At 41.9% G+C, this 27,983-nt stretch overlaps 1 protein-coding gene across 1 annotated transcript in view; it reads right to left on the reverse strand.

The window, feature by feature from the left end:
• Positions 1-27,983, reverse strand: part of DNAH14 (dynein axonemal heavy chain 14) — a gene marked incomplete at both ends in the record, with an annotated part of 201,873 nt that overhangs the window by 81,799 nt on the left and 92,091 nt on the right. The window contains 7 exons of the mRNA XM_081312799.1: positions 1,954-2,082; positions 9,125-9,300; positions 10,584-10,663; positions 11,216-11,345; positions 14,566-14,718; positions 15,376-15,492; positions 19,004-19,233. Of these exons, the coding sequence (XP_081168925.1) occupies positions 1,954-2,082; positions 9,125-9,300; positions 10,584-10,663; positions 11,216-11,345; positions 14,566-14,718; positions 15,376-15,492; positions 19,004-19,233 (1,015 nt within the window). The remainder of the gene's footprint in view (positions 1-1,953; positions 2,083-9,124; positions 9,301-10,583; positions 10,664-11,215; positions 11,346-14,565; positions 14,719-15,375; positions 15,493-19,003; positions 19,234-27,983) is intronic.

Here is a 27,983-nt window from a genome sequence, read left to right on the forward strand (position 1 = left end):
CGGCCCTGCAGAAAAGGCAACCCCTTTATAAACGGCAAGAGGCTGGAATGACGTCTGCCAAATTTATTACTACAAAAAACAAACAAGACACGTACCAAGATACAGGAGCTTTGAAACACTATCTGAGCGGTTGCTTTCAGCAAACCAGCCCTCCCCAAACATTCCCTTTATAAAGAGTTCAGGGCGTGGCCTCTCTCTGCCTCCTTCCGAGAAGCCCCACAGCCTTCCTCTGTTTACTCCTACTTGACTGTCTCCTGCGTCGGGCGTCCTTGAACAGGGCCAGCTGTGGGTCATCTTCATCCACACTGTCAGGCTCACACAGCTGGGTCTCCATGGTGACCAAGTGGGAGGGGCCTGCCTGAGGGCTATCATCAGCAAGATCTTCAACCCCCTCAGCAAGGTCTTCAACACCCCCCTCCTCCTCTGATTCGTCCGACCCAACTGCCGAACCCACAGGCTGACCCTGAATCACAACAGATTCTTCTTCAGTTTCCCTGTGTGTTTCTTCCTTTTGTAACATAAGTTTTCCATTTCTCCAGCAAAAGAAGAGCATCTTGAACTGCTGGGAGAAATGTGATGAAGCTGGAAAGCAGGTCTGATTAGGAGCCCCTCTTGGATTTGGAAAAGGCCTCAGTATGCAAAGGGTAGAGGTGCACCAAGGTCTCCAGCTCCACAACAATTTCAGAAATTGGAGTGGGAAATCTGGGCGGGCAGGAAGGCACCTGCAGGCCACAACAGTCAGGGAGGCAGTCAGTTCTCCACCAGAGTGCAAGTGAAGGGTGCAGGGCAGAGGTGCCCCAAGCTCTTCATGACAGTGCAATTGCTGAAATCCGGGTGGTTCGGCACTCTAGCAAGTTGAAGGGCAAGATCGCATTCACTTGTGAGAGAGGTTGGGGCTCAGTAGAGAAAGTGAGAGGCCTGCCCAGTGTTTCTCCACCTGGCTGGACAAGAGCTCCAGCACCCAAGGCCGCACAGGAGGTGAGCATGGTGTCAAAGGTAAGTGAGTGATCAGTGAGGGGGTGGGAAGGAAAAGCCCAAGCAGCTTGGTAGCCTAAGGAGTGGGAAGAGGAGCATAGGTTCTCTTAGTGGGTGGGGGGAGGCCTTTGGTGGCTGGAGGCAGTGGTCTTGTCCCTGCACTAGGCCTCTGATGGTCTTCCCCACTCCTGAGATACCCCATGCGCTCTTAACAACCTGTGCATTCAATTAATGAATACTTTGGGGACAGGAGGGATGGGGATTTTTCATTTAACAAGTTCCAATTAACAGATTCTCAGAATATGAATGTAATTGGCAGACTCCATTATATTCACAACTTGAGGAGTACCTGTACTTTAAAAATGAATTTTAAAACCCTAATTTTTCTCCTAAACCTATGTGATTAAGAATCTAGACCACTTAACATGAGAATAAATTTCAACTGATCCAGAATACTATATGTCAATGCTGCTAACATCAGATTTTCTTGCTTTGACAACAGATGGGAATGTAGCCATCTTTTCTTTCACTTTTAGAGTTACCATAGATGATGCTGAGAGGGGGGATGTGGATGAGAGTCCAGCTAATCATAACAACAATAACTCAGCCGTAGGAATCAAGGTTATTGCGCCCAGAGATGATAAGGATTTGGCAGGCTAGAGAACTGGGGAGGAAGCCCATGCTTCAAGCTAATTGGAGAATGTTATTTTTGACTGTTAACTGGAGGAGGGAATTGTGCTTTGCTACTTTGTGCCCGGGGGGGGGGGGGATTCAGTTTTTGGTTTTAACTATGTAGTGGTGATGCTTTATTTCTTGAATAAAAGATTTTTTAAGGTAAGCAATGCCTCGAAGTTCTTTTAAAGAATTTCATCTGTCGGAACCATGACATTATATTTACATGACCAATTCTTAATGAAAAGACCTTAGTTTAACAAAAATCAGAAATAACAAAAGAAATGTTACCCATATTAAACATACCTTCCATTCAAGGTTTTTAATATCATAAAATCCTCCCAACTCCACAAACTGACGGATGAACTCTAATGGTGGCTTGGATCCATAGGCTTCTGCGATTGGCATGTTCAGATCATCAATAAACAGTAGAGCCTTGAAATAAGTATAATAAAAAACACAAATGACTATCACAGCTGAAGTATATTAACAAAAACATTAGGAAATTAATTTCTATCTGTAGCATTTTCATTTTTACATGTATGATCTATTATGCATATATATCAGAGATTGGACTAGAAGACCTCCAAGGTCCCTTACAGTTCTGTTATTCTATTCTACAGTATATATTGTTGTACTCAGTCACTGAAGAGGTGGTCTAGAAAATCCCTCTAATTGGCTCCAAAAAAGAGTTTCTTAATAAATTATCTGAATTAGGGTTGTTTGCATTTGATGGAACCAGCCTATGCAAAAATCAAAGTTTGCATGTGTTCTGTTTCATTTTCTTTTTTTTATAACATTTTATTAATTTTCTTATTTTACAATTATTTAAAAAGCAACGAGATGACTAGCTTAATCAATAGTTCAATAGCATACATAAATCTTTAGTATAAACCTCATGTTACAATATCAGATATTTCCTCTCTTTTTCCCTTAGTATCTACTATCTCATATTGGGTTAATACAATTCTTATTATTATCAACTAAATAAAAACATTGCTATTACAATTATCAATAATTTTTAGCTTACACATATCTTAATTGTGTTTGCATTCGATCCTTATATATAATCAATGTCCTGTTATTGCTTCCCCCCCAGGCTTCATCTCAATCCCGCCAAGACTGAGTGGCTGTGCATATCGGCATCTCGGGTTAACCAGACTATTCCATCTTTAACGATGGGGGGTGAGGTGTTACCCCCCCGTTGATAGGGCTCGCAACTTGGGCGTCCTCCTGGATTCACGACTCAATTTTGAAGACCATATAGGAGCCGTGACCAGGAGGGCTTTTGCTATCTGGACCGAGATGCCCTACGCACAGTCACTCATGCGCTCGTGACCTCCCGTTTAGACTACTGCAACGCTCTCTACATGGGGCTGCCCTTGAGGACCACTCGGAGGCTTCAGCTGGTGCAGAATGCAGCCGCGCGAGTTGTGATGGGGGTTTCCCAATACTCCCATGTAACACCTCTACTCCGCGAGCTGCATTGGCTTCCAGTTGCCCTCCGGGTGAGATTCAAGGTACTGGTGATGACCTATAAAGCCCTAAATGGCTTGGGTCCAGGATATCTGAAGGAACACCTGCTGCCGGCATCAAGCTCCCTTCGTCCAGTGCGCTCCCACAGGGAGGGTCTTCTCAGGGTGCCACCGGTAAGAGATTGCCGGCAGATGACACCCAGGGATAGGGCCTTCTCAGTGGGTGCGCCTGCCCTTTGGAACCAGCTGCCAGTGGAGCTTAGGACTGCCCCCGACCTCCGTTCATTCCGCCGGGACCTGAAGACCTGGCTCTTCGAGCTCTCTGGCCCAGGCTGAGTATTTTAATTTTAGTTTTAATTTTAACTTTAACTGGGGTTTTACTTACACAGGGACGAATATAATTTTTAAATTTGTTTTTAACTTTTGTATTTTGTTTCTAATTACCCTGTAAACCGCCCTGAGTCCTTTGGGAAAGGGCGGTATATAAATGTAATAAAATAAAAATAAATAAAATAAATTTCCCATCAATACTCAAATTAACTTTTGTTATTTATGATTTCCAAGTGTTTTATATTTAGGAGACCAAAGTTTCCCTTATCTCAACTTTTTCCTTTTTCCCTTTTCATAACAAAATCTAATATTCTAAATACACATCTTATCTATTTGATTATAATCTTGTTCTGTTTTCTAAAAGTTATCTATTTTCCCCTATGTTAAATCATCCAATTAATAATACAGTATCCCCTCTAATAAGTCAAAACCATTATATGTGTTGTCTGGGTTAACCAATTCAGTAATATACATAATGTTTTTAGTTTAGGTCTAATATTGGAAGTTCAAATACCCCCTCTCTTTTTCTAGTTATACCTGTTATCTCATAGTGGGCAAATAAAATTCTTATTTTCAACTAAGTAAAACATTTTTGTTACATTTATCAATACTTTTTAGCCTATATATAAACTTTAATTTGCCATCAATATTCAAAGAAAAGGAAAAAATACTGTTATTTATGATTTCCAAATATTTTGTTAGGTGATTAAAATTTCCCTTATCTCAACTTCTCCCTTTTCCCTTTTTGTACCAAAATCTAACAGTCTTATTACACATCTTAGATATTCAATTATAATGTTACTTTATTTTCTAAAAGTTATCTATTTTCCACCATATTCAATCCTCTAATTAGTAATATAATATCCTCTCTAATAAATCAAAGCCATTATTTTCTTCAGCCTTATTCTGGGTTTCTTCCTTTGCCAGTTAACCTTCCATGTCAGTGCCTTTGAATCATCAAATAGTTCTCCCTCTATTATTATATATATTATTTGAAATAAAAAGACCATTTATTGAAGGTTTTTTGGAAGAATGAGGCCATTTGTATTTATTAGATTGCCTCTCTTTTATTCCAGTTTCCCACAATTGTCCTGATAGGTTTATCTTCAATTCAGTCTGTTCTTCTTGCTTTTCCTCAAATTTCTTTTGATATTTGTAAAACGTGTTTTCCAGTTTCAATGTTGTCATTCCCTTTTCTGATTTTTCCATTGGCTGGTTCTGTTGATCAATTGGGTCCTCTGTCTTGGTGTTTAGTTGTTCCAATTTTCCTGTTATTTTCTGCATTGTTAGTTCGTTGGTTGTAGTCAAGATCTGGGTTTGTATATTTAAGCTGGCATCTTTTTCCTTCATGTTGCTTATTTTGTCACAAGCTGAAAGGATGGTTTCATATATTGATTTCAACATGGAAAGGATTCTTTCCTGGTCTTCATCCATATTCTCTTAATAGTATGTTAAGTTGCAGACTTTAGAATGAAACATTAAAAATAATATTTTTTCTTTTGTAGCTGGGTATGGGACATCTATTTCATGCGTTATAGGTGGTCTTTATAGTTGGAATTGTTATCAAGTAAGAGTTTATAGTCCAAGGTGTTCCATCATCTCGTATAATAACATATGCTTCTCATGTAAAGAAATAGGAAAGCAATTCCCCAAGTATACTGTAGCTCTGAGAGTCAGTAAAAGTTTACATTCATAGTCCCAGCATGCTAGATATGCCACCCAGAAGTTCCTTCTTTGCAGCTGGGTATTTCACAGGTGGTAGCTGTCAAGGTCAAAGAAATTTTATCTAAAGTCTGGGCTTCAAGCCAAGTCTCTTTTTGATGTGATTCCGTGCCAGCCTGTGATCCTGGCAGCTGAGTCTGGGGAATCTGAGGAGGAGGAGGAGGGGTCTGAGGAGCCATCGAAGTCAGAGGAAGGCTCTGATGAGCTCCAAGACTGGCCCTTCCACTCATGCTCAGGATGAGACGCAGCTGTGTGGGGAGGCTGGGTCGGACTCGGAGGATGCACAGCTGGAGGACATGAGAGACCCCTGCAAATGAAGACAGGACAGGAGAGCAGGCCAGACAGAGACAATGGGGTGACTCTGGGGGAGGGGGAGAAGGCATTGAGAAGCCATGCCTTGAGGACTGAATTACAAAAAGGGAATGTGTGGGCAGTGCTGGTTGCTGAGGGCAACCGTTGCAAAGTATTTCATGAGGTCATGTTCTGTTGGTATTGCTGGTGAATAATTCTGTTTTGCATTGTGTTTCGTGTGGACAATTTTCTCCATTTGGATTGTATTTTGTTGCCTTTGTTCTTGGACCATTTGGCAGGTTTGTTACCAATATTAAGTGGTTTGTTTTCTTCTGAGTCTCCAGCCTACTTGGCAAAAGGGGTTTTGTCCTTGTGCATTTAACAAGGATGTACATAGGCTGGGACAAAACACTTTTAGGCAATAACAAATTGTAATACCATACTTCACCACAAGATGTCACCAACAGCGTTTTAAGCTTTTTAAATCCAAAATTTATATGGTGGTTTTTCACATCTTATTTTTAAAAAAAATTTTTTAAAAAAATGTCTCCAATGAGAAAAGTAACATTGTTAGTCCCCAAGTTTCAAAAAATATACATCCAATTAGATTAAAATTGTTTTTATAGTTGCTCTCTTTCCCCTGGGTAGTTAGTCACCACTTTTCTTAGGGGGGTGGTGTAAAAATTCCCTTCCCTCTCTCCTCATAGGGGAAAAATACTTTGGGCAGCTTTTACAGGAAAAGAATATTTAAAATCTTAAAGAGAGGATCAGGTCTCACCCAGTTTCATCTGCATTGCTTTAAAGTTGCTTGGTGGTACTTTTGACTTTGGCTGTCAGCAGCTTAATGACCAGCCATATTGGTATGGCCAGTCTTTCCCCCGCTGGTTTGGAGGGCTTCCCCAGATCAAATGGAAGGGCCACTGTCCTCCTGCAATCAAACGGGGGTCCCCTCCTTGCTTGTTGCCCCTACAGAGCGACTTTCGACCCTTTCCAGTGTCCCCAAGCGGAACAAATTGAGATGTGGAAGACAGAGCTTGTCTTCCTACATCTGCGGCACTGTGATGACAAACTGGAAGTCCCTGTTCTATTTCATTTTCCACCACTAATGGAACAAATTCAGCACATCCATTTCTTGTTCATTTTTCCAGATGCAGCTTGTAATATAATTGAGCAAATGCCTAGAAATATTGAAAAATATGCCCAATTAATAATAATAATAAGTTGGAAGGGACCTTGGAGGTCATCTAGTCCAACCCCCTGCTCAGGCAGGAAACCATATACCATTTCAGACAAATGGCTGGCCAGTCTCTTCTTAAAAACTTCCAGTGTTGGAGCATTCACCACTTCTGGAGGCAGGTTGTTCCACTGGTTAATTGTTCTAACTGTCAGGAAATTGTAACCCATTTCCTTCTCTCTCATCTAAAAATTGTTTTTTGGTGGTGGGATGGGTCTTGTTCATTTTGTATAACTCTTTTCCTGTTTTTTTCCTCAGTTCCTTTCTGTGTAACACAGAGATAGACAATTTGTTCTAGGCTGGAGAACACAACTTGCTTCTTGTGAGCCAAATACTTTCTGATGCTGTCAGTAAAGGAGGATGTTTGAAACCTTTGGTACTTTTTTGTGGCTTTTAGTGATTTTAAATGTAATTCTTGTTTGGCAACTATCTCATTTAGCAGTTACAACAGTGATGAAAAAGTAACTTTATGATGGAAAAGTAACTTTATGACCAATCCTCACATTTATGACCTTTGCAGGTTTATAAAGCAAAGGGAATTGAAGTAAGATCATAAGCACAGTTGTGGTTTCAATTAGTGACTGCTTCACTTGTTGACTGAATTGCCAGTTCCAATTGCAGTTGCTAAATGAAGACTATTAATATAGGGATTTAAAAATGATAATAGAAGCAATACTACTCCCAGTGTACTCCCACTACAATTCCTACCAATACAATACTCAAAATACAATTTTAAAGGAGTCCAAATTGCATTGCTAAATTTTGCTGACAAATTCCAGTGGCATAATTTTAGCCTTTTTTTTGCTGTGGTGGGGAATAAGGATGAAAATGGTTTGTCTCTAAAATACCTCAAACTTCCATTTATTCATATTTTTTTAAAGTCAGGATTTCATTAGTCAAAAAGTCTATTTTGTCACTGAATTTAAGCAGCATGATCTTAAAGCAGTTAGAGAATTGTTTTGCTGGGGTTTTATCTGCTAAAAAAATAGATAGATAATAGAAAAATAGATGGAAGGAAGGAAGGAAGGAAGGAAGGAAGGAAGGAAGGAAGGAAGGAAGGAAGGAAGGAAGGAAGGAAGGAAGGAAGGAAGGAAGGAAGGGATAGACAGAAAATCAGTAGCAGTGGAATTAATTTGTTTTTTTCTCTAAAGTTTTAGTGGCTCCTAATCCAGTAAGAGTAGTAATCATCAAATTCAGTGAATGAGAATGCTCATTATTAAAAGATCCTCTTTTTCCTATGCTTTATTCATGCACATTTTTTAATACAAAGAAAAAAAAAGTTGCCTTTACTCCAGATCAACTGAATATTCATCAATGGCACTGAGAACTAGCTCTCAAAAAGTGGACTCTAGATCAGGGCTTTTCAACCTTTTCACCCACTGTACCACTTTTAGGATATGGCAACATCCGAGTACCACCAGTCACCTAGCAAGGTGTCAAAAACTTGATGAACAAAAAAAAAAGGAAAAAAGTGATGAAGTACAGGTAGTCCTCGACTTACAACAGTTTGCTTAGTGACTATTTGAAGTTACAATGGCAGTGAAAAAAGTGCCCCCCCAAGCCACAGCCGAGCAAGACACCTGCCTGCCCGCCCGGTGGCGCTCTTCCTCCTCTCTGAAGTTTTCATTGTTGTGAGCATTTCTGTTGAGGATTGGCACCGGGGGTGGAGTGGGGGTGTTTGGTTTTTATTCCCCCTGTCTGCTGGGTGGTTGCAGCAGGTTTTGGTCACTTTACATGATCCTGGGACACTGTGACCGTCATAAATATGAATCAGTTGCCAAGCATCTGAATGTAAATCACAAGACCCTGGATATGTTGTAACATTCCAGCTGATCGGAACTTCTTCTGGGCTCAGAAGTGCCAGGATCAGTGCTGAGCTCCAGTGCTTCCACTGAGCCCTGACAGCCCCGAAGAAGTGCTGATCCTGGTGCTTCTGCTGAGCCCTGACAGCCCTGCAGCTCCAGCCATCTCTCGCTCAGGCTTGTGCAGTGCTGCCACCAGTTCAGCTCATTTTCCTCCTCCGCTATCACTTCTTTAGGATGGTCACATACCAGTTGCCAGGTGCCAATGTACCATAGGTGGTACCCGTACCACTGGTTGAAAAGCCTTGCTCTAGATCAGCATCCTTTTGAGCAATGGGCACCTAAAAATAGGCTGTTCTTTAAAATGGCCTTAAAAGTTTCCTAAGATCATTAAATTTTGCAAGATCTCACCTGAAATTTTCTGAGATTTGGCAACTTTCTGAAATGTAAATTTTTGCTTTGTATTTTACTTTGGACCTCTAGAGGCCATGAATATTTGAGATTCTTGAAACCTTTAAAAGGTTAATATATTGTGGATCAAATCGATTCTCTTTGAAATGAAGACTGAATAAACTGCTTTTTATGTATGTGTGTTACAGATAAGCTTTCATTAAAATTCTTACTTGCTTAGATTGTGGAGCACCCATGACATCTTTACTTTTCAGTATTAATTTCTGCGTGATCAAACTCTTCGTTTGTGCTGCAGTTGTATGAGCACCTAATTGTAATTTACAAATGATAGGCCCTGAAGATGGTTCTTCTACATCAGAATCCTCTCTTACTGAGCTCAGAGCTGAAACTTTAACAAATTGAATTGTTAGAATTTTACATAATATTTAACCTTTTTGGGGGTTATATTTTTCCATACTCCTAATTTACTATATTCATACATTTAAAAAAAAATCAAGGAAAAATTAGCTGTAGTATAATTTATAACTGTTACTACATAACAGCTGCAGTAAAATCAGAATCAAATAGAAAACAGGCATTTTGAGCCAGCAAACTTTACCTGCGTTATTATTGCATTTAAGGCAATTTAAGTGCTACTGATCTGATTTTCCTGGTTAACACGACTGAGTGTAATACTTTTGTTGATATAACTATATAGAATTCCTTGTTAGAATACCTTTTGGATATTATTTTTTTCTTAAACAACAGAAGTAAAGCTAAAAACCATTTCAGGATGAGCTCAATTCTCAGTCGTGTTAAGACTGGTTTATACAGAAGTGTATATGTATATGTACTCAGAACAAATTTATTAAAATTTGCATTCTGAAATGGTAGAAAGATTCAAAGGGCAGTCACTTCTCAACAAAGCTATAAAATAAGTTAGTTTGCACAAAGCAAAATAATAGAATCAATTAAAAATTCAATAGATAAATGTACTCTGTGCCAGTCATAAATCTACTTCAAGATTCTCAACTTTAAGAATAAGGCAGTGGTATCCTAAGGACGCGGTGGCTCAGTGGGTTAGGACGCTGAGCTTGCCGATCAGAAGGTCGGCAGTTTGGCAGGTCGAATCCTGAGTGCCACGTAACAGAATGAGCGCCTGTTACTCGTCCCAGCTTCTGCCAACCTAGCAGTTCGAAAGCACATAAAAATGCAAGTAGAAAAATAGGGACCACTACGGTGGGAAGGTAACAGCGTTCCACGAGCCTTTGGTGTCTAGTCATGCCGGCCACATGACCACAGAGACGTCCTCGGACAAGCGCTGGCTCTTCGGCTTTGAAACGGAGATGAGCACCGGCCCCTAGAGTTGGAAACGACTAGCATGCATGTGTGGGGGAACCTTTACCTTTACCTTTTATCCTAAGGCAAAGAAACCCAGATGCATATAAAAAATGAAATAAAGTCAAAGGAATAAAATTCTTGGCTATTGTATGGAACCATTTTTTAACTTTTACTTTCTTTTAAATTTGTCCAATATTAATCTCTTTAGTAGGTTCTTTTTTATTAAAGATGTAATTTCAGCATTTAGCATTAGGTATTATTTGGACTTTAAGAACTTATTTTTTAAAATTTAATATATCCTCATTCAAAACAAAATCTAACCCTAAAACATTTTTAAAATAAATGACATACGTAATTCTTTGGTTGAAGAATGTGTTTTCCAAGAGCCACGAAACTGATCTGTCTTCAATGTACTGTAGTTCCTCATCAAGCTAGACAGTAAAACATAAATACAGAATGAAGAAAACACAAATTAATAAAGTTTGCCAGTTCTGTCATAAAATCATCAAACAAAAATTTGGTTGGAGTTATTACTCCAGTTATACAGTATACTGGAGTTATTTTCCAGTACATTAAATTTGTATCTATTATTACTTTACTATTGTTAATTTATTTATATAGATAAGTCATCAACCTTAACTTTATTCAAAGAAAATACACTGTGTCACATGAGACAGACCTGACCAACTGTGATTTAGCTTTAGAGAAGCACAGTGACTCTTCCCCCTGAGTAGAAAAGTCATATATCAGAACAGGAGGAAAAAAACCTGGACACTGGAGATGTAGATATAAAGGTTTCAAAACTTTTCCAGCCCTCTACCATAACCCCAAACCAGAATCTATTAAAAAATGACACTGGGAAGAAAAGAGATATCCTCACTTTTGTTTTACTACTGACATACTAGTCAGGTATTGCTGAAATACTTAGGATCAATATATTCAAGAAAGAGCTTGAATTACCCTCTAAGTTTATTAGCAGTTACCTTGTTATTTTAGTTTGGTTATAGTAAAAGACCTCTCCTAATATTGTTTTTTTCCTTATATTTAAGCCATCTTTCTGAAGTCTTCCAAGCATATTATCTATCATAGTGGTCTTTCCACTGCCAGGGTCTCCTAAAAATTGTAGAACAGACTATCAGGCTTCTATCATTATAATGGAGGTGAAGAAATTATAAAATTTGTAATTTCAATTAATAAAAACATTCAGCTGGATTTGTAATTAATTTGTAATTTGTAATTAAGAAAATAAATTTCAACAAAAGAAACACCAAAATTATTTTAACTGAAAACTATTCTAACAAGAATTACTAAGGGGACATTAATATTGTACACACTATAATTGTATTATGTATTTTTAACGTATGCACTATATTTTGTGCATTTATTGTGCAATATAAGCTGTTGATGTTTGAGCCATATTCCATCATTTATCTTGGATGAGCTAGAAATTTCCCCTTCAAGGTTGATATGCAGTTTGAGGGTTTTCCTGGACTTGAAGGTCCTGGTTGAAGAGCATATTCAGCTGGACCAGAAAAGATTATGTGCCATCTGGTGCACCAATTGAGCCCTTTTCTAGATTGGGGCCTTCAGACAGTCACTGATGCCCTAGTCATCTCACAGTTTGACTACTGTAATATACTCTACATTGGGCTGGCTTTAAAGATCACCTGAAAAATTCAATTAGTCCAGCATGTGGAGGCACAAGCAGTAATGGCGATTCTTCATTATAATCATGTAGCACCTGTGCTTCGTGAACTGCACTGGTTTTCTTCATTGGGTGCAATTCAATTTTGCTGGTTATTACTTATGAAGCCCTACTTGGACTAGTTGTTTGAGGGACTGCTTGTCTCCCATAGCATCTGCCTGGCCAATCTGAGCCTGCAGGATTGGCACATGCCAGATTCCTTTGATAAAACAATGCCATCTAGCAGGACCCCAGAAATGCATGTTGTATGTAGCAGTGTCTGCCTTATGGAATGAGATTCTCTCAAAATCTGGATGGACTCCACTCTTTTGTTGTTTAGAAAATCTATGAAGATCAGCCACCATTCACCAAGTCTTTAGCAAGGGAGAATGAGACCCTTCATTTCATTATGTTTGCCATGCTTTATCTTTAGCTTTTATTGTATTTTATTATTGTTGCAAACTGCCCAGAGTCACTGAGAACCATGTGGCCTACAAATTTCATAAATTATGATGATGATGGTGGTTCATTGCACAATCAACTAGATAGACTGGACTTAGATTTTTTTTATCCACCTATTGAATCCTATCCCAAGGGATAGGCAGATGTTCTTAATGGTATTAAAGATTAACGGATGTAAAAGGGATGTTTTAGCTCCACCTTTCAAGATCAGGTTATTTTCATTCAGATCCAATACATCATATTCCTTAGCAAATAACATACTTATAATCTTTTATTTCTTTAATTTAATTCATATACTTTATCATTTATTCTTCTTCTATCTAAAGTTCTTACACCTATCACCCGCCATGTTTGTCCTAAAATAGGTCTATAGATGTTAATTTCCACCATTCATTTAGGCTTTGGTCAGTCAAGCTTTTTTACATAATACTTGATGGTAAAATAGAAAAGATATAAACAATAAGGAGACAATTGATTACTTCTGGCAACTTTTAATCAGTATGCCATGCAGACAACCAGTTTTACTTCAAACATGCTCATATTATTCTATAAAGTTAAATGACATAATCTTCCAATCTAAATATGAAGGATCAGTACAAAGGATACTTTTTTAAAAAGTAAGTGAAAACTTTTTTCACTTATGAAAAGTGAAATGTAAGATATGACTAAGCTTAATATAGGGAACTATGTACCTAATATAAGGACATTCTGGCATATTATAAAATAGTACAATTTATAATCTGAGGGAGATTGGATAGTATTATTTCTCATGTAGTTTGGAAAGAACAGTACATGGCAGTATTTAAAAGGAGGTCATTCTAGAACTTTAGATATCAACAGTGTTGTGTAGCCAGTTCTTTGCAGGCAATAAGCGAGACAGAAGGTTGCAAACAGGAACATGCTTTATTGAGGCAAACAGGAACAGAATTGAAACAGAGGCTGCTGCGCAGCTACTTATATGGTTGGCCACTAGGCAGAGGCTAATAGGTTTAAAGGAACACATTCCCGCCCCAAATCAACCAATGATCTTCTTGGAGACAACAAGTCTGGCTTAGTCAGTGACCGTTACACAGACACACCATTGAGCAACTTTAAGCAGCATTCAAACAGACACATGAATCAGTTCAAGTAAAAATCCCAATACATTACAAACAGAGAATGTTTAACCCTTGTCATCTTCACTGAAAGAAAAACAAATCTAAACAGACTGAAAAGGGGAGCAACAAATAGTGGTGTTTTGATACTTCCTGAAGTATTTAAGTATTTTTGTCCCAAAGATTGAGTAAAGTAGATACTGGAAGACTAGGGACATGTTATTACAGGCCCATAAGTAAGCAAATTGATCCAACAACTTGTTGCATTATTAGTTTGCTCTTTGTGGCAAGTAAATTTTATGCAAGGTACCCTTTAATTAAATAAAGTTGTACAATATTAAAACTCATAATAACAATAATTAAAGTGTTCTAAAATAATGAAATGATATTTTAATACAAATAATTAAATTGTTAAAAACTAAAGCTAATAATTAAAATTATTATTATCAGTCATATTTCAAACTAGGCTAGATATTGGTTCAACTTGTGTTGATTTTTCCATAATACATTGTCTACTATATTTTAAAAAAATAATTCTATCTTCCTAAATCACCTCTATAACTCAATAACTAAGAATTATAAGAATTATATATAACAATTCTCTTGACAATATCAATAGGCCCAAGAAGAGCAATTCAAGCCCCTATCTTACTGGGAGGAGGAAAGGTTCCCAAGAAATCTAGAAGGTATAAATATAGCTTGTAAATAAATGGAATTTAAATTGACTAGATTAAATGCTTCATAACTGTGTTATATGCTTACAACTCTTGGACTGCATAGTTCAGATCTGGCATAGAAATTAGCCAGGGGTTGTTTGTTTTTTTGGCAATCTTAATTTTCCATGTGTTGAAAATAGCAATTACATTCCAACTATTCTCAGATAATTCAAAATACTACGTTTTACAGTTCTTAGATTTGTTTAAACATTTCAGTGATTTTTATGGTCATTTTAACTTACCTGCACAAGAGTTTTATAGTTATTTTTATGACTGGGCTTTTAAATAATACAATGAAAATATTATATAAGAGTAATCCTATAGTTAAATGCAAGATAGAGTCTATTTTGTTTTTTAATATTTAAATATGATCATACCTATAATCAGTACTGGATGTTTTGACAATAAAAGAAGACTTGCTAGGAAACTGTGACGAATTGTATCAATATTGGGAATAAATGCAGAGGCCTCCATTTTCTTTTCTTGATTTTCTAACATGTTATTATCAGAATCAGAAAGATCTGATGTCTCTAAAGTTTAAAAGATTACAATAATTATTTTAAAATATCAAAATTTCTTAAAATAGTATAAATAACAAATAGACAAAAAAAGATAAACAGATGAGGGATATAACATTTTAGCTTGCAAAAATCAATTAGGCTATGACATTCAAGACTACAAGAAAATAATTGTCTTTTAATATTGCCTTTTAATCTTCCAGCCGCTGAACAGGCGGGAGAAATGATAGCAAGTACATATAAATAGAAGTGGATGGATAAATTATATAAATCCTGCTAAAATGTACTAATTAGAATTAGGTGATATTGAGCCTTTGTGAGGAACCTATGTTTATTGAAGTGATAATGGCTGTCTGTGAATGGAAAAGACTTGTATCACAGTTTCTTTTTAGAGGTGATCACAATGATATTTTCAGCTCTTAATGGCTCAAAATTTACTTGTATGTGTAGGAATCTATTCTCAATCATACAGTATTATGCTTTAATTTCTATAGTTAGGCCTCAGCATCTAGCATTGAATTTATTTCTGAATATATTAGTACTGTTCTCCTCCCAAACTTCATCTCATAGAAATATGTGTGTTTCTAAACTCTAAATTTATTAAATGTTTTCCAGGACTTTCAAAATAATTTACCGGTAATAACATAAAGCAACTATAACTATACTCACCTTTCTGGATAAGGAATTGCGTGCTAGGAACTAAATGTCCCCATGGTTCAAATTCTCCTGTTTGTAAATCCACAAAATAATCAAAAACAGTTTTATCTCCAGATGGCAGCTGAATATCTGAAAGTTCAAAAAGCGAAAGACAGGTTTTATTACATAAATAGTGTAAAATTAATGGGTGAATAGTGCATATTTTCTATAAAGTGTATAGCAGATATGTTTCTGTCATATAACTCTACCCTACTCACTCCCTGCACTGGCTTGAATGTACGGTATGTAAATTTAAAGCATGGGGAATGGGATTAAATAAACCTGGATCTTAGATCCTGCTAAGTAGCTGTACTTATGCCTCAGCAAGCTAAAACACAGCTCCCCTTCAGATTGTTGGAGGTGAAATATTCAGTGTGTGCATGTGAACATTCCTGAGAGCAGGAGTCTGACCTGAGCAAACAAAACTATTTAGAACACAACATAATTATTATAGTGTTACAACAAAAAAAGATTATACAGTATTTAGGGAATATATGACTGTGCTAGGCAAAGCTTAATATCTAGCTTGCTATAGTAGCAGGAGAAGAATCTAAGAGCATGTCTGTTGTGCCTATGTGCCTGGGAAGAAAGGCAAAAGTGTGCTCAGATTAGCATTCTTTTAGGCAAAAAAGCATATAAAGAAAAGACACAACTGTAAACTCACAACTCTACAAGTATGCTTCAAAATTTTCCTTTTTTAAACAAATCAAAATACATTTATATTCAAGGCTTTTTTCCTCATAGAATGCTCAGAACGGCGTTCCGGCACCTTTTTTTTGACAGATTTTTTGAACTTTTGCACAAGCTGTGCTACTCTCTCTATTGGCTTTTGAAAGCCAATAGGGTCTTTCTTTGTTCTCCTTCCGGAGAGGGAGCTGCTGCTGCGGTGTTGGCTGCAAGCAAAGTTCAGAGGAGGCAGGCGAGGCCGCCTGAGCCACGGCTTAGCAGCAGGTGTGAAGGAAGAGGGCCTGGGGGGAGGGGAAGGCCCATTAAGGGTCCTGTGAATTATGACACTGGCCATGCCTGTCCGTTGTTGGATCCCTGCATTTAGGCAGGTTGCAGGCTGCTGCTGGTTGTTAGCTTGCACCAGGGCATGATTACATTGGCCCGATCTAATTTTAGAATCATGCGAGATTAGCAAGGTAAACTTTTCTTCAGTTAAAATCCTCTCTTGTTCATTTCACGGAGACATCTGGGTAGCCTTTATTTTTGCAACAGTGTATAACTGGTTTGCATTGTCTCCTTTATGGTGTCCTTAGGTCCCCACCCCCAACTTTCCAATCTAACTTACATCTCTGAGATTTCCTGACAGTCAGCCATCTAAGCACTAACTAGATTTGACCCTACTTAGCTCCAAGCTCAGGAGGTGGTCCTCAATGGCCACTGAGAGTGAAAGTTAGCTTTCTAAAAGATAGTCTCCTTTACTCCCTCAGCCAGGAACTGTGTCTCATGGCTACTATTTTAGTGGCTTTCTGGATTCTTGCAGTTTTTGTACGTCTATCTGAAGTGGTACTCTTAAGCATTTTTTCATAAATTACTTAAGGATATGCAGGACCGTCTGCTGCCAGAAATGACTCCCCATCGCCCGGTGCGCTCACACAGGGAGGGCCTCCTCAGGGTGCCGTCGGCTAGACAATGTTGGCTGGCGACCCCCAGGGGGAGGGCCTTGTCTGTGGGAGCGCCTGCCCTGTGGAATCAGCTTCCTCTTGAGCTCCGGATGGCCCTGAATCTCGCGACCTCAAAACATTTCTTTTCCATCAGGCTGACCTGGACTGACGATAGGGTTTTTTTTTTAAAAAAATGTTTTTAATATTTTATCATTGGGGCTTGTTAGTTTAATCTTTTTTTTAACATTTGTATTATTGTGTTTTATTGTTGTTAGCCACCCTGAGTCCTTCGGGAGATAGGGCGGCATATAAGTCCCAATAATTAATTAATTACTTAATTAATTAATTAATTAACTATATTTTCTCATATTTATCTAATGTTACCTTTGCATCTACTTTTTTCAATCCATTTTCTTTCTGTCATTAATTCCCAGAGAATAAGAAATGTAAATTGTAAGCTCGTCATAGCGCAGTTCTATATCATTGTTAAAATACACTGGGCAATTATGGACATATTCATTTATATTCATAAACAGATTGAATTGTAACACTTTCTCTCTCACCTAAGCCTGTTCTCTTGTGTGTATAATTTGAATATAGCCAGGCCATTTTTTATCAGCAGTTGTAAAGAAATAGAAACAAAATGTTTAACTTATGTATTAATAACAATTTCTTTGCAATTCATTATCTTGTCAGTAACATGACTCTATCAATTAAGCACATATATGTTGAAGGCAGCATATGCACTTGTATTAGACATCTATTATCTCCCACTGCTAGTCCTTCCAAAAGGAACTCAATATATGTCATACTATATATGCAAAAGTTGTCTCCTCCTGTATTAAAGTGCAACACATCATTTTCCAAGTAGACAAAAAAAATATTCCATCTTTACTATACCCACCTGCAATATATAAACATGGGGGAGCTATTCCACAATTTTTCACCACTAATAATTTGATAAAACAGAACTTAAGTGTTCTAAGTTCATCATGAACTAAGTCTGATGAAAATAACTATTTTGGCAGGGATGAATTAATAGCATGCATTTTGGGTTATAGGAGCATCTCATTCACTTGAACCAATGTGATCATATCTTTAAAATGGTATGTACAAGCCATTAATAATGTGGTTGCTAATATAGGTAAGTCCGGCTTATGAGCTGTTTGTATTTAAGGAGATGCTCACAACAAATTCTAGTTTATTTGGTGAATGCCTGAAAGATGCATTAAGAATCGAATATATATATATTTAATTATATAAATAAATATATAAATAAAATTATATAAATAAAAGATTAACAAGATGAGTGTTCTGGCACCTTTTTTTAATAGAAAAAAAGCACTGTTTATATTAATGGTTCTGTTGCTAATTGGTAGATTTCTCATCTGTGCATTCATAATTGCAGTAATGCTAATTTAACTAAATTAGTCTATGCTGACAAGCAGCAACTTCCAAGGCTTTTCCCCTGCTCTATTAATATCTTTGTATAAAAAGAAATTGAATCCCAGGTCCTCTTATATCAGGGGTCTTCAAACTTGGCCCTTTTATGACTTGTGGACTTCAACTCCCAGAATTCCTCAGCCAGCCATGCTGGCTGAGGAATTCTGGGAGTTGAAGTCCACAAGTCATAAAAGGGCCAAGTTTGAAGACCCCTGTCTTATATGAAACATCCGACTTTTCCATTGTTCTGCATGTCTTCTGTTTCTAAACTAGTTTATTCAGTTGGAATCTCTTCTGTATTAAAAATCTATAGTCATATAGATACTACTTACATACGTATATATACATAAAAATATAGATAAGTTGATATATTTGTCAACTTCATTATTTTGGAATCCAAACCATGTAGTTCACTTTCATTGAAATATAAAATATCTTTGACGCTTTCCTGTTCCATTAATTTGTTACTTAATATAAATATTTATTTAATTAATGCAATTGGAATATATACAATAACTATATTGTGAAAGCAGTAAAAATTTAGAACTTACTAGTAGGTGGTTTTTTTTCAAATAAATCACGAACAAGGTAATTGAAGTCAGATGTTACATGTGCAAGTTCATCTTGGCTAGTGTTTATATCAATGAGAGTTTCACCTTCATGTTCTTCCTCTCGCTTTAAAATTCCTCCAACAGCCCAAGTAAATGCAAATATGAAAATTTTCCCCAATAGTATGAGCATTTTATTAGGCTCCTTTTCCCAAAACCATATCTGACCATCCCTGAAATTAATGAATAAAGAAGTTATCTTAATACAACTTTGTTGCTAAACCTCAACAAGGATACTGTATTTATAGTTTTGCAAGTTAATATTTAAGATCCTTAATATTTTATTAGTTATAAGTAACTGGCTTTTTACACAGACATTTGATGATGAAGAGTGAGATCTGATTTTATTGTAATCTGTTTGATTGTTATGAGCTGCTCACAGCTATCAAGAGCCAGGTGGCATATAAGTTTAATAAATCATTGACAAAATCACCATCGAACACATTAACAAAATCATCATCAAATTTAAAAAAGGGACACTGTATTTATCCTTTTGCAAGTTATAAGTCTTAGACTTAAGGTATAAGATTGGCTTGCCATCTTGTATAGTTTGCCAATTTTATTGTAATTTGTTAGATTGTTATGAGCATCCAAAAAGAGAAGCCACCTTCTGGTTGGTGATTCAGTTATAAGGGATGTAAATTTAGGAAAGGACACAGAGGTTTTGAAAGAGGTCAGGTGTCTTCCAGGTGCTACTGCCAGTAGGGACAAGAAGCGTATTTCTAAAATAATCAAGTATGCCAGCAAGGACTGCGATGTGGAGGCTATTGTACATCTTGGCACTAATGATCTGTCCCAAAAAGATGTACTCTCTGTACAGAATGATTTCCAGAGCTTGGGGCAGGAACTTAGCAGAATAGGCTGTAGGCTTACTTTTTCAGAGGTTTTACCAGTGTATAAGGAGCAAAATGGAAAAGGCCAGCGTATAGCAGAATTTAATATGTGGCTAAAGGAGTGGTGTAAAGGAGAAGGCTTTGGTTATATTAGTCACGATGTCTGTAGCTGGTCCAATGAAAAAATGTATAAAAGAGATGGTCTGCATCCATCCAAGAAAGGGACTGAGTTACTTGGCAATAAAATCACAGCTTTTTTGGAGGAACATTTAAACTAAATAATGGGGATAGTGAGTTAATTGATACAGAACATCACTGTCCCCGGCAATCTAAGAAAATAGGGGAAGCCAGGCACCACACAAGTTATGCAGCAAGTAAACACAGGGTCAGTCATAAAGGACTCAAATGTCTATACACTAATGCACAGAGTATGAACAGTAAGCAGGGTGAACTAGAAATTCAGGTAAATGAGGGCAGATATGATATTGTTGCCATTACGGAAACATGGTGGGACGAAACCTACAAATGGAACACACAGCTAGAGGGATTTAAACTATTTAAAAGAAACAGACTAAACAAAAGAGGAGGGGGAGTTGTTTTATATATAAGAAATAACTTTATCTCTACAGAAATAGAGCACAACAATGACGAATACTGTAAACTTGAAAGCATTTGGGTCAATATAAAAGGGGAAAAAATGACATTGCCATAGGTGTATACTATAGGCCGCCCAACCAAGCAGTGGAAATTGATGAACTTTTTGCTAGTCAGCTAACTAAGGTATGTAAGAAGCACATCACAATAGTAATGGGGGACTTTAATTACCCTGATATCAACTGGGAGACAAACTCTGCACCAAGTGGAAGATCAAACAGATTCCTGACAAACCTAGCAGACAACTTTCTCTCCCAAAAAGTAGAGAAGGGAACTAGGGGTTAGCCATATTGGATTTAATTCTCACAAACAGAGATGAAATGATAGAAGGTGTCAAAGCCACAGGAACCTTGGGGGGAAGTGATCATGCAATATTGGTATTCAACATTCTGGAGGCACTAGCAATAGAACACAGCCAAACTAGAGTCTTGGACTTTAAAAGAGCTAATTTCAATAAACTTAGAGAGACCATAGGAAGAATTCCATGGATGAGAATCCTAAAGGGGAAAACAACTCAAGAAGCTTGGGAAATTTTGAAAAGTGAGATAATAAAGGCCCAATCTAGTACAATACCAACAAAGAAGAAAAATAACAGCTCTCAAAAGAAACCAGCATGGCTGCATAAAGAACTCTCTGATAAATTGAAAGATAAAAAGGACAAGTATAAGAATTGGAAAGAGGGGCACATAACTAAGTCAGAATATCAGCAAATAGCCCGTGCCTGCAGAGATGAAGTGAGGAAAGCTAAGGCTCAAAATGAACTAAGGCTTGCGACCAAAGTCAAAAATAACAAAAAATGCTTCTTTCAACATATAAAAAACAAGAAAAAAGTTAAGGAAATGATTGGTCCATTAGTGGGGGAAAGTGGCAAGAAGGTGACAAGCAACAGGGAGAAAGCAGAACTATTTAATTCGTTTTTTGCATCTGTCTTTACACAAAGGGAAAAAACAGTCCAACCTACCCAAACCAGTGCCATAAAAAACAGAATAGAAACGCAAGTTAAGATAGGCAAGAAAATGGTAAGTGAGCACCTGTCCAGCCTAGACGAGTTCAAATCACCAGGACCAGATGGATTACACCCCAAGGTTCTCAAGGAACTGGCAGACGTGATCTCAGAACCACTGAACTATATTTTTCAAAGATCCTGGAGCACTGGGGAACTACCAGAGGACTGGAAGAGAGCTGATGTAGTTCCCATCTTCCAAAAAGGGAAAAAAAATAGATCCAGGAAACTACAGACCTATCAGCCTGACCTCAATACCTGGGAAGATTCTGGAAAAGATAATCAAACAACAAATCAGCGAACACCTTGATGCAAACAAAGTCATTACTAAAAGCCAACATGGGTTTGTCAAAAACAGATCATGCCAGACAAATCTTATTGCATTCTTTGACCAAGTGACAAAACTAGTGGACCAGAGGAATGCTGTAGATATAATTTACTTGGACTTCAGTAAGGCATTTGATAAAGTAGATCACAACCTACTACTTGATAAGATAGAAAAATGTGGGTTAGACAGCATTACCACCAGATGGATTCGTAGCTGGCTGACAGGCCGTACTCAGCATGTGGTCCTCAATGGAACTGCATCTACATGGAAGGAAGTGTGTAGTGGGGTGCCCCAGGGCTCTGTTCTGGGCCCAGTGCTCTTCAATATCTTCATTAATGATTTGGATGAGGGGATAGATGGGGAACTCATCAAATTTGCAGACGACACCAAGCTGGCAGGAATAGCCAATACTCCAGAAGATAGGCTTAAGATACAGAAGGATCTGGACAGACTCGAACACTGGGCACTATCTAACAAAATGAAATTCAATGGTGAAAAAAGTAAGGTTCTACATTTAGGCAGGAAAAATCAAATGCATAGGTATAGTATAGGTGGTACCTTGCTCAATAGTAGTAACTGTGAGAGGGATCTTTTTTTTTTTTTTTTTTTTTTTTTTTTTTTTTTTGCCGGCTCCGAAGATGGCGGACGCGCTGGGGAGAGCTCCGTAGCCCCCAACAGTAAGGCGTCCCCCCAGGAGCCCCCCAGGGACGTCAATGGACCCCTGGGGTGGGGCAAGAATTTCGGGCAAAACAGCTGGGTAACTATGCCGCCCGCTGCCTCCCGGAACAACTGCAGGGGTGCCAGGACACCCCTGCCCCGCCGCCTGGGCCGCTGGCGACCGTTATAACGGAGCCAGCACCCTCCGCCCTGCCTCTGCCGCTGTCAACTGCTGAGCAAGGGCGGCGCCTCCGCCGATCAGCTGTGCGGCGGAGGCCCCGGCGGGAAGGATGGCAGCGGCTGCGGCAACGATTTTTTTTCAAGCCCCCAGGCTGGTCGTGGATCCAGGGACGCTGGCAACGGCGATGGCGGTGGCGGCGGGGCGCCTCCAGGCCCCCCCCCTGGCCATCGAGGAGGGGCCGGAGGCTCTGCTCTGCCCCGGCCCCCCCACAGGCTCCCGGGCGACGGCGGCGTCTCCAGGTTATCAGCGGAGACGCCGCGGACCAGCTGGACCAGCTGGGTGGCGGAGGCGAAGGCATCGGCGGCGCCGGAGGTGAGAGACCCGCCCCTGGACCACGGCAGCCGTCGCAGCCATCCAGGAGGGGCCGGAGGCTCTGCTCTGCCCCGCCCCCCCCCACCGGCTCCCGGGCGACGGCGGCACCAGCTGGACCAGCTGGGTGGCGGAGGCGAAGGCATCGGCGGCGCCGGAGGTGAGAGACCCGCCCCTGGACCACGGCAGCCGTCGCAGCCATCCAGGAGGGGCCGGAGGCTCTGCTCTGCCCCGGCCCCCCCCCACCGGCTCCCGGGCGACGGCGGCGTCTCCAGGTTATCAGCGGAGACGCCGCGGACCAGCTGGACCAGCCGGGTGGCGGAGGCGGAGGCATCGGCGGCGCCGGAGGTGAGAGACCCGCCCCTGGACCACAACAACCCTGGACCACGGCAGCCCTCGCAGCCATACAGGAGGGGCCGAAGGCTCTGCTCTGCCCCTGACCGGCTCCCGGGTGGCGGCGGCATCTTCGGCGGTAAGAGCAGCGGTGCGGCGTCTCGACCACCGTGGGCTGCCCCTGGACGGCGGTGCCTCCGAAAGATGCGCACCAAAGGAGACGCTGGACAATGGAGGCGACGGCCCGACCCACCTCCTCGAAACATCTTGATCGGAGACGGCAACACCAGGGGCATGACACCAGGGTCTCCCGTACCTCTGAGATGCCACGCTCTGGACGGTCCCCAACCAATAGGGGCCATGGAACTGCGGCCGGGAACAACGCCCAGAGGATCAGGGAGGGAACTGTTTGGGGCGGCTGAACCACCGGAGCTGACGCCAATTAATGGATCCCTCCATCCTGCCTTCTGCCCATTCTCACCCATCTTTGCCCATTCTCTCCCCACAGGACATAACGGGCCTGGGTGCTAGCCACGGTGGCAGAGTGGCTGGGCCATACACCTGCTACCCCATAGTGGTGAGAGCTCTATGGGGTATGCCTCACCCAGAGTACGTTCTGGACCACCTCCGGAAGCAGAGACACAACCCATCGTGAGAGGATGAGGAGTGGCCTGCTTCTGGGGGTTCGCCCGGCCAAGTGGCAGTGGCAGGGCGACGATCCAGATACGCACCTACCCGGCTCGACCCTCCTGCAAATTCACCATCCAGGGGACAGCCTTCCCGGAACCACCTGTGACTATGCCCGTTCAATACTCTAGCATAGCACTGCACGCCCTCAGGGGTTCCCCACTCTCCTGGGTGCGACCCGCCTTCATCACATCCAATCTTGATGACGGGCCCAACCACTGGGCCTCTGAGAGATGGCCGGGCAGGGTCAGGGGCCTCCAGCACATTCCCATCAAGAGGCCCCTGATTAAGTTCTTAGCTAAGTTTTTTGTGGGGTTAGGGAGGGGGGAGGGAGGAGACTATGGTTGCGCGGGAAAGGCACACCTTCCAGCCACCATAACGCATGCCAGGCCCACGGCCGTTCGCGACGGCGTACAACGAGGGCCAGTCGCCGATAACACCCAGTGGCGTACTGACGAACGTCCCATCCCTAGGATGGTGGGGAATGGCAGAAGGTGCACAGACAGAGGGCCGTATCGTCACCGGGAGTGTCATCTCCGCTCTGTAAAGGCGGTGAGACGCTCCGACCCTCTGTTCTCCCCCGGAGGACCCGGGAGCAAAGGTGCGCACCCTCCCATACTGAGGCTGGTCTACCTGAATGCAAGGTCCGCAGCCAACAAAGCTCACCTCATTCGTGACCTATTGGAGAGTGAGCATGCGGACCTGGCCTGCATCACGGAAACCTGGCTGGGCCCAGAGGGGGGTGTTCCTCTGGTTGACCTCTGCCCGCCAGGTTTCCAGGTACTGCACCAGCCCCGGGCTCATGGGAGGGGCGGGGGAGTGGCAGTTATCATCAGGGAATCCCTTAGCCCGCGAGAGACCACCGTCCCTCAGATGGTCGGGTGTGAGTCTCTCCTACTGAGATTCGGCCCAGGGGCGCAGCTGGGTCTGCTGCTGGCGTACCTACCACCTAATCGTGCAGCGGCGGCCCTACCCGAGCTACTCGATGTCCTCTCAGAGTTGGTGGTTGAATTCCCAAGACTCATGGTCTTGGGCGACTTTAATCTACCGTCCCTGGGAGGATCGTCCGAACTGGCTCGGGAGTTCATGGCTTCCATGACGGCCATGGACCTGTTGCAAATAATTTCTGGGCCGACTCATGAGAGAGGCCACAACCCAGACTTGGTGTTCTTGTCTGGACGGTGGCGTGATGATGTCGGTGGGGGTGCCACAACTGTTACGCCCCTGTCATGGACCGATCACCACCTCCTGCGGCTAGACTTCCCCCTTGCCACCCCCCACCGTGGGTGCACGGTGCCAGTCAGATGGTACCGCCCTAGGCGCCTAATGGACCCTGATAAGTTCCAGGCAGCGCTTAGGGACTCGCATGCACCCCCTGCTCACAGCTCGGCGGAAGCCTTAGTGGAAGCCTGGGAAAAGGCAGCCACGGAGGCTCTGGACCGAGTTGTACCCTTGCGGCCTCTGACCCGGCGCAGATCCCAGCGAGCCCCATGGTTCACCGAGGAGCTCCGGGAGATGAAGCGTCGGAGACGGGGCCTAGAGAGCCGTTGGAGGTCCAGTCGATCCGAATCCGACCGATTGCGACTAAGAATCCTCACCAGGTCTTATCTCGCTGCGATAAGGGTGGCAAAATCCAACTACTTTTCCACCCTCATCGCGTCCGCAGATAATCGCCCAGCTGCCTTGTTCAGGGTGACTCGCTCCCTATTAAACCAAGAGGTGAGGGAGGAACCCTTGCAGGGTCGAGCCGAGGAATTTGGTCAATATCTGCTGGATAAAATCGCTCGGATTCGAACTGGTCTGGACTCCAACTGGGCTGAGATGGAAGAACAAGACATGGACAGTCTTGTCGACGTCATCTGGGAAGAATTTGATCCTGTAACTCCTAAGGAAGTGGACAGGATTATGAGAAGGTTGAGCTCCTCCACATGCTTACTGGACCCGTGCCCTTCCTGGCTGGCCTATGCAGCTCGAGAGGCGACACGAGGCTGGTTCCTAGCGGTCATCTCTGCTTCTCTGAGTGAGGGTCACTTCCCCACCGCCTTGAAGGAGGCGGTGGTGAGACCTCTCCTCAAGAAGCCCACCTTGGACCCATCCTCTTTGAATAACTTTCGTCCAGTCTCCAATCTTCGCTTCCTTGCGAAGGTTGTTGAGAGCGTGGTGGCGCACCAACTTCCTCAGATCCTGGATGAAGCGGTTTATCTAGACCCGTACCAATCGGGTTTCAGGCCGGGCTACAGCACGGAGACGGCATTGGTCGCTCTGATGAATGATCTCTGGAGAGCCCGGGACAGGGGCCATTCCTCTGTCCTAGTCTTATTAGACCTCTCGGCGGCTTTCGATACCATCGACCATGGTATCTTGCTGCGACGCCTCAGGGGACTGGGAGTGGGAGGCACGGTTCTGCGTTGGTTCTCCTCCTTTCTCCAGGGTCGCTCGCAGTCGGTGCTGACAGGGGGACAGAGGTCGACCCCGAGGCCTCTCGCTTGCGGAGTCCCTCAGGGGTCGGTCCTCTCGCCTCTCCTGTTCAACATCTACATGAAACCGCTGGGTGAGATCATTCGCAGTTTTGGAGTAGGGTACCATCAGTATGCTGATGACACCCAGCTTTTTATCTCAACTCCAAACAATATCAGTGATGCCCTAGACGTGATGTCCCGCTGCCTGAAAGCGGTCCGGGAATGGATGGGGAGAAACAGGCTTCAACTGAACCCGGACAAGACTGAATGGCTGTACGTACCGGGAAACCAGGAGATTCAGAACGTCCCACTGCTTAACATTGGGGACAAGTTACTTCCCCCTGTTGATAGGGCCCGCAACCTGGGTGTCCTCCTAGACTCGCAGCTCTCCCTGGAAGACCACATTGGAGCTGTGACCAAGGGGGCCTTCTCCCGGGTTCGACTAATTCGCCAACTACGGCCTTATCTGGACCTGGATTCCTTACGTACAGTCACCCATGCCCTTGTGACATCTCGCCTAGACTATTGTAACGCTCTCTACATGGGGCTGCCCTTGAGATCCACTCGGAAGCTTCAACTGGTGCAAAGTGCGGCGGCACGGACACTCTTGGGAGCCTCCCGATACTCCCATATCACACCTCTCCTCCGTGCGCTGCACTGGCTTCCGGCTGCCTTCCGTGTGAAGTTCAAGGTGCTAACGATGACTTACAAAGCCCTACATGGCATGGGTCCGGACTACCTTCGGGAGCACCTTCTGCCGATGTCAGCACCCCACCGTCCTGTGCGCTCCCACAGAGAGGGCCTCCTCAGGGTGCCACCGCTCAAGGAATGTCGGCTGGTGGCCCCCAGGGGGAGGGCATTCTCAGTGGGTGCGCCAGCCCTCTGGAACACCTTACCAACAGAAATCCGGATGGCCCCTGACCTCCGTACCTTCCGTCGCGACTTAAAAACTTTCCTGTTTCAGCAGGCTGGCCTGGCATGATAGCGTTAATTGGGGTCCCAGTTTGTGTTCATTAGTGTTTCTTATTATTTTTATTGTTCGATCTGTATACCTTCCTTCCTCTGTACACCGCCCCGAGTCCCTCGGGAGAAGGGCGGTTTATAAAAACTAATAAATAAATAAATAAATAAATAAATCTTGGAGTCTTAGTAGACAATCACTTCAATATGAGCCAGCAGTGTGCTGCAGCTGCCAAAAAAGCCAACACAGTGCTAGGCTGCATTAACAGAGGGATAGAATCAAGATCAAGTGAAGTACTAATACCACTTTACAATGCTTTGGTAAGGCCACACCTGGAATACTGCATCCAGTTTTGGTCACCACGATGTAAAAAAGATGTTGAGACTCTAGAAAGGGTACAGAGAAGAGCAACAAAGATGATTAGGGGGCTGGAGGCTAAAACATATAGGGAACGGTTG

Source organism: Vipera berus (assembly GCF_964194415.1).
Source record: "Vipera berus genome assembly, chromosome: 1".
In the NCBI taxonomy this organism is placed as follows: domain Eukaryota; kingdom Metazoa; phylum Chordata; class Lepidosauria; order Squamata; family Viperidae; genus Vipera; species Vipera berus.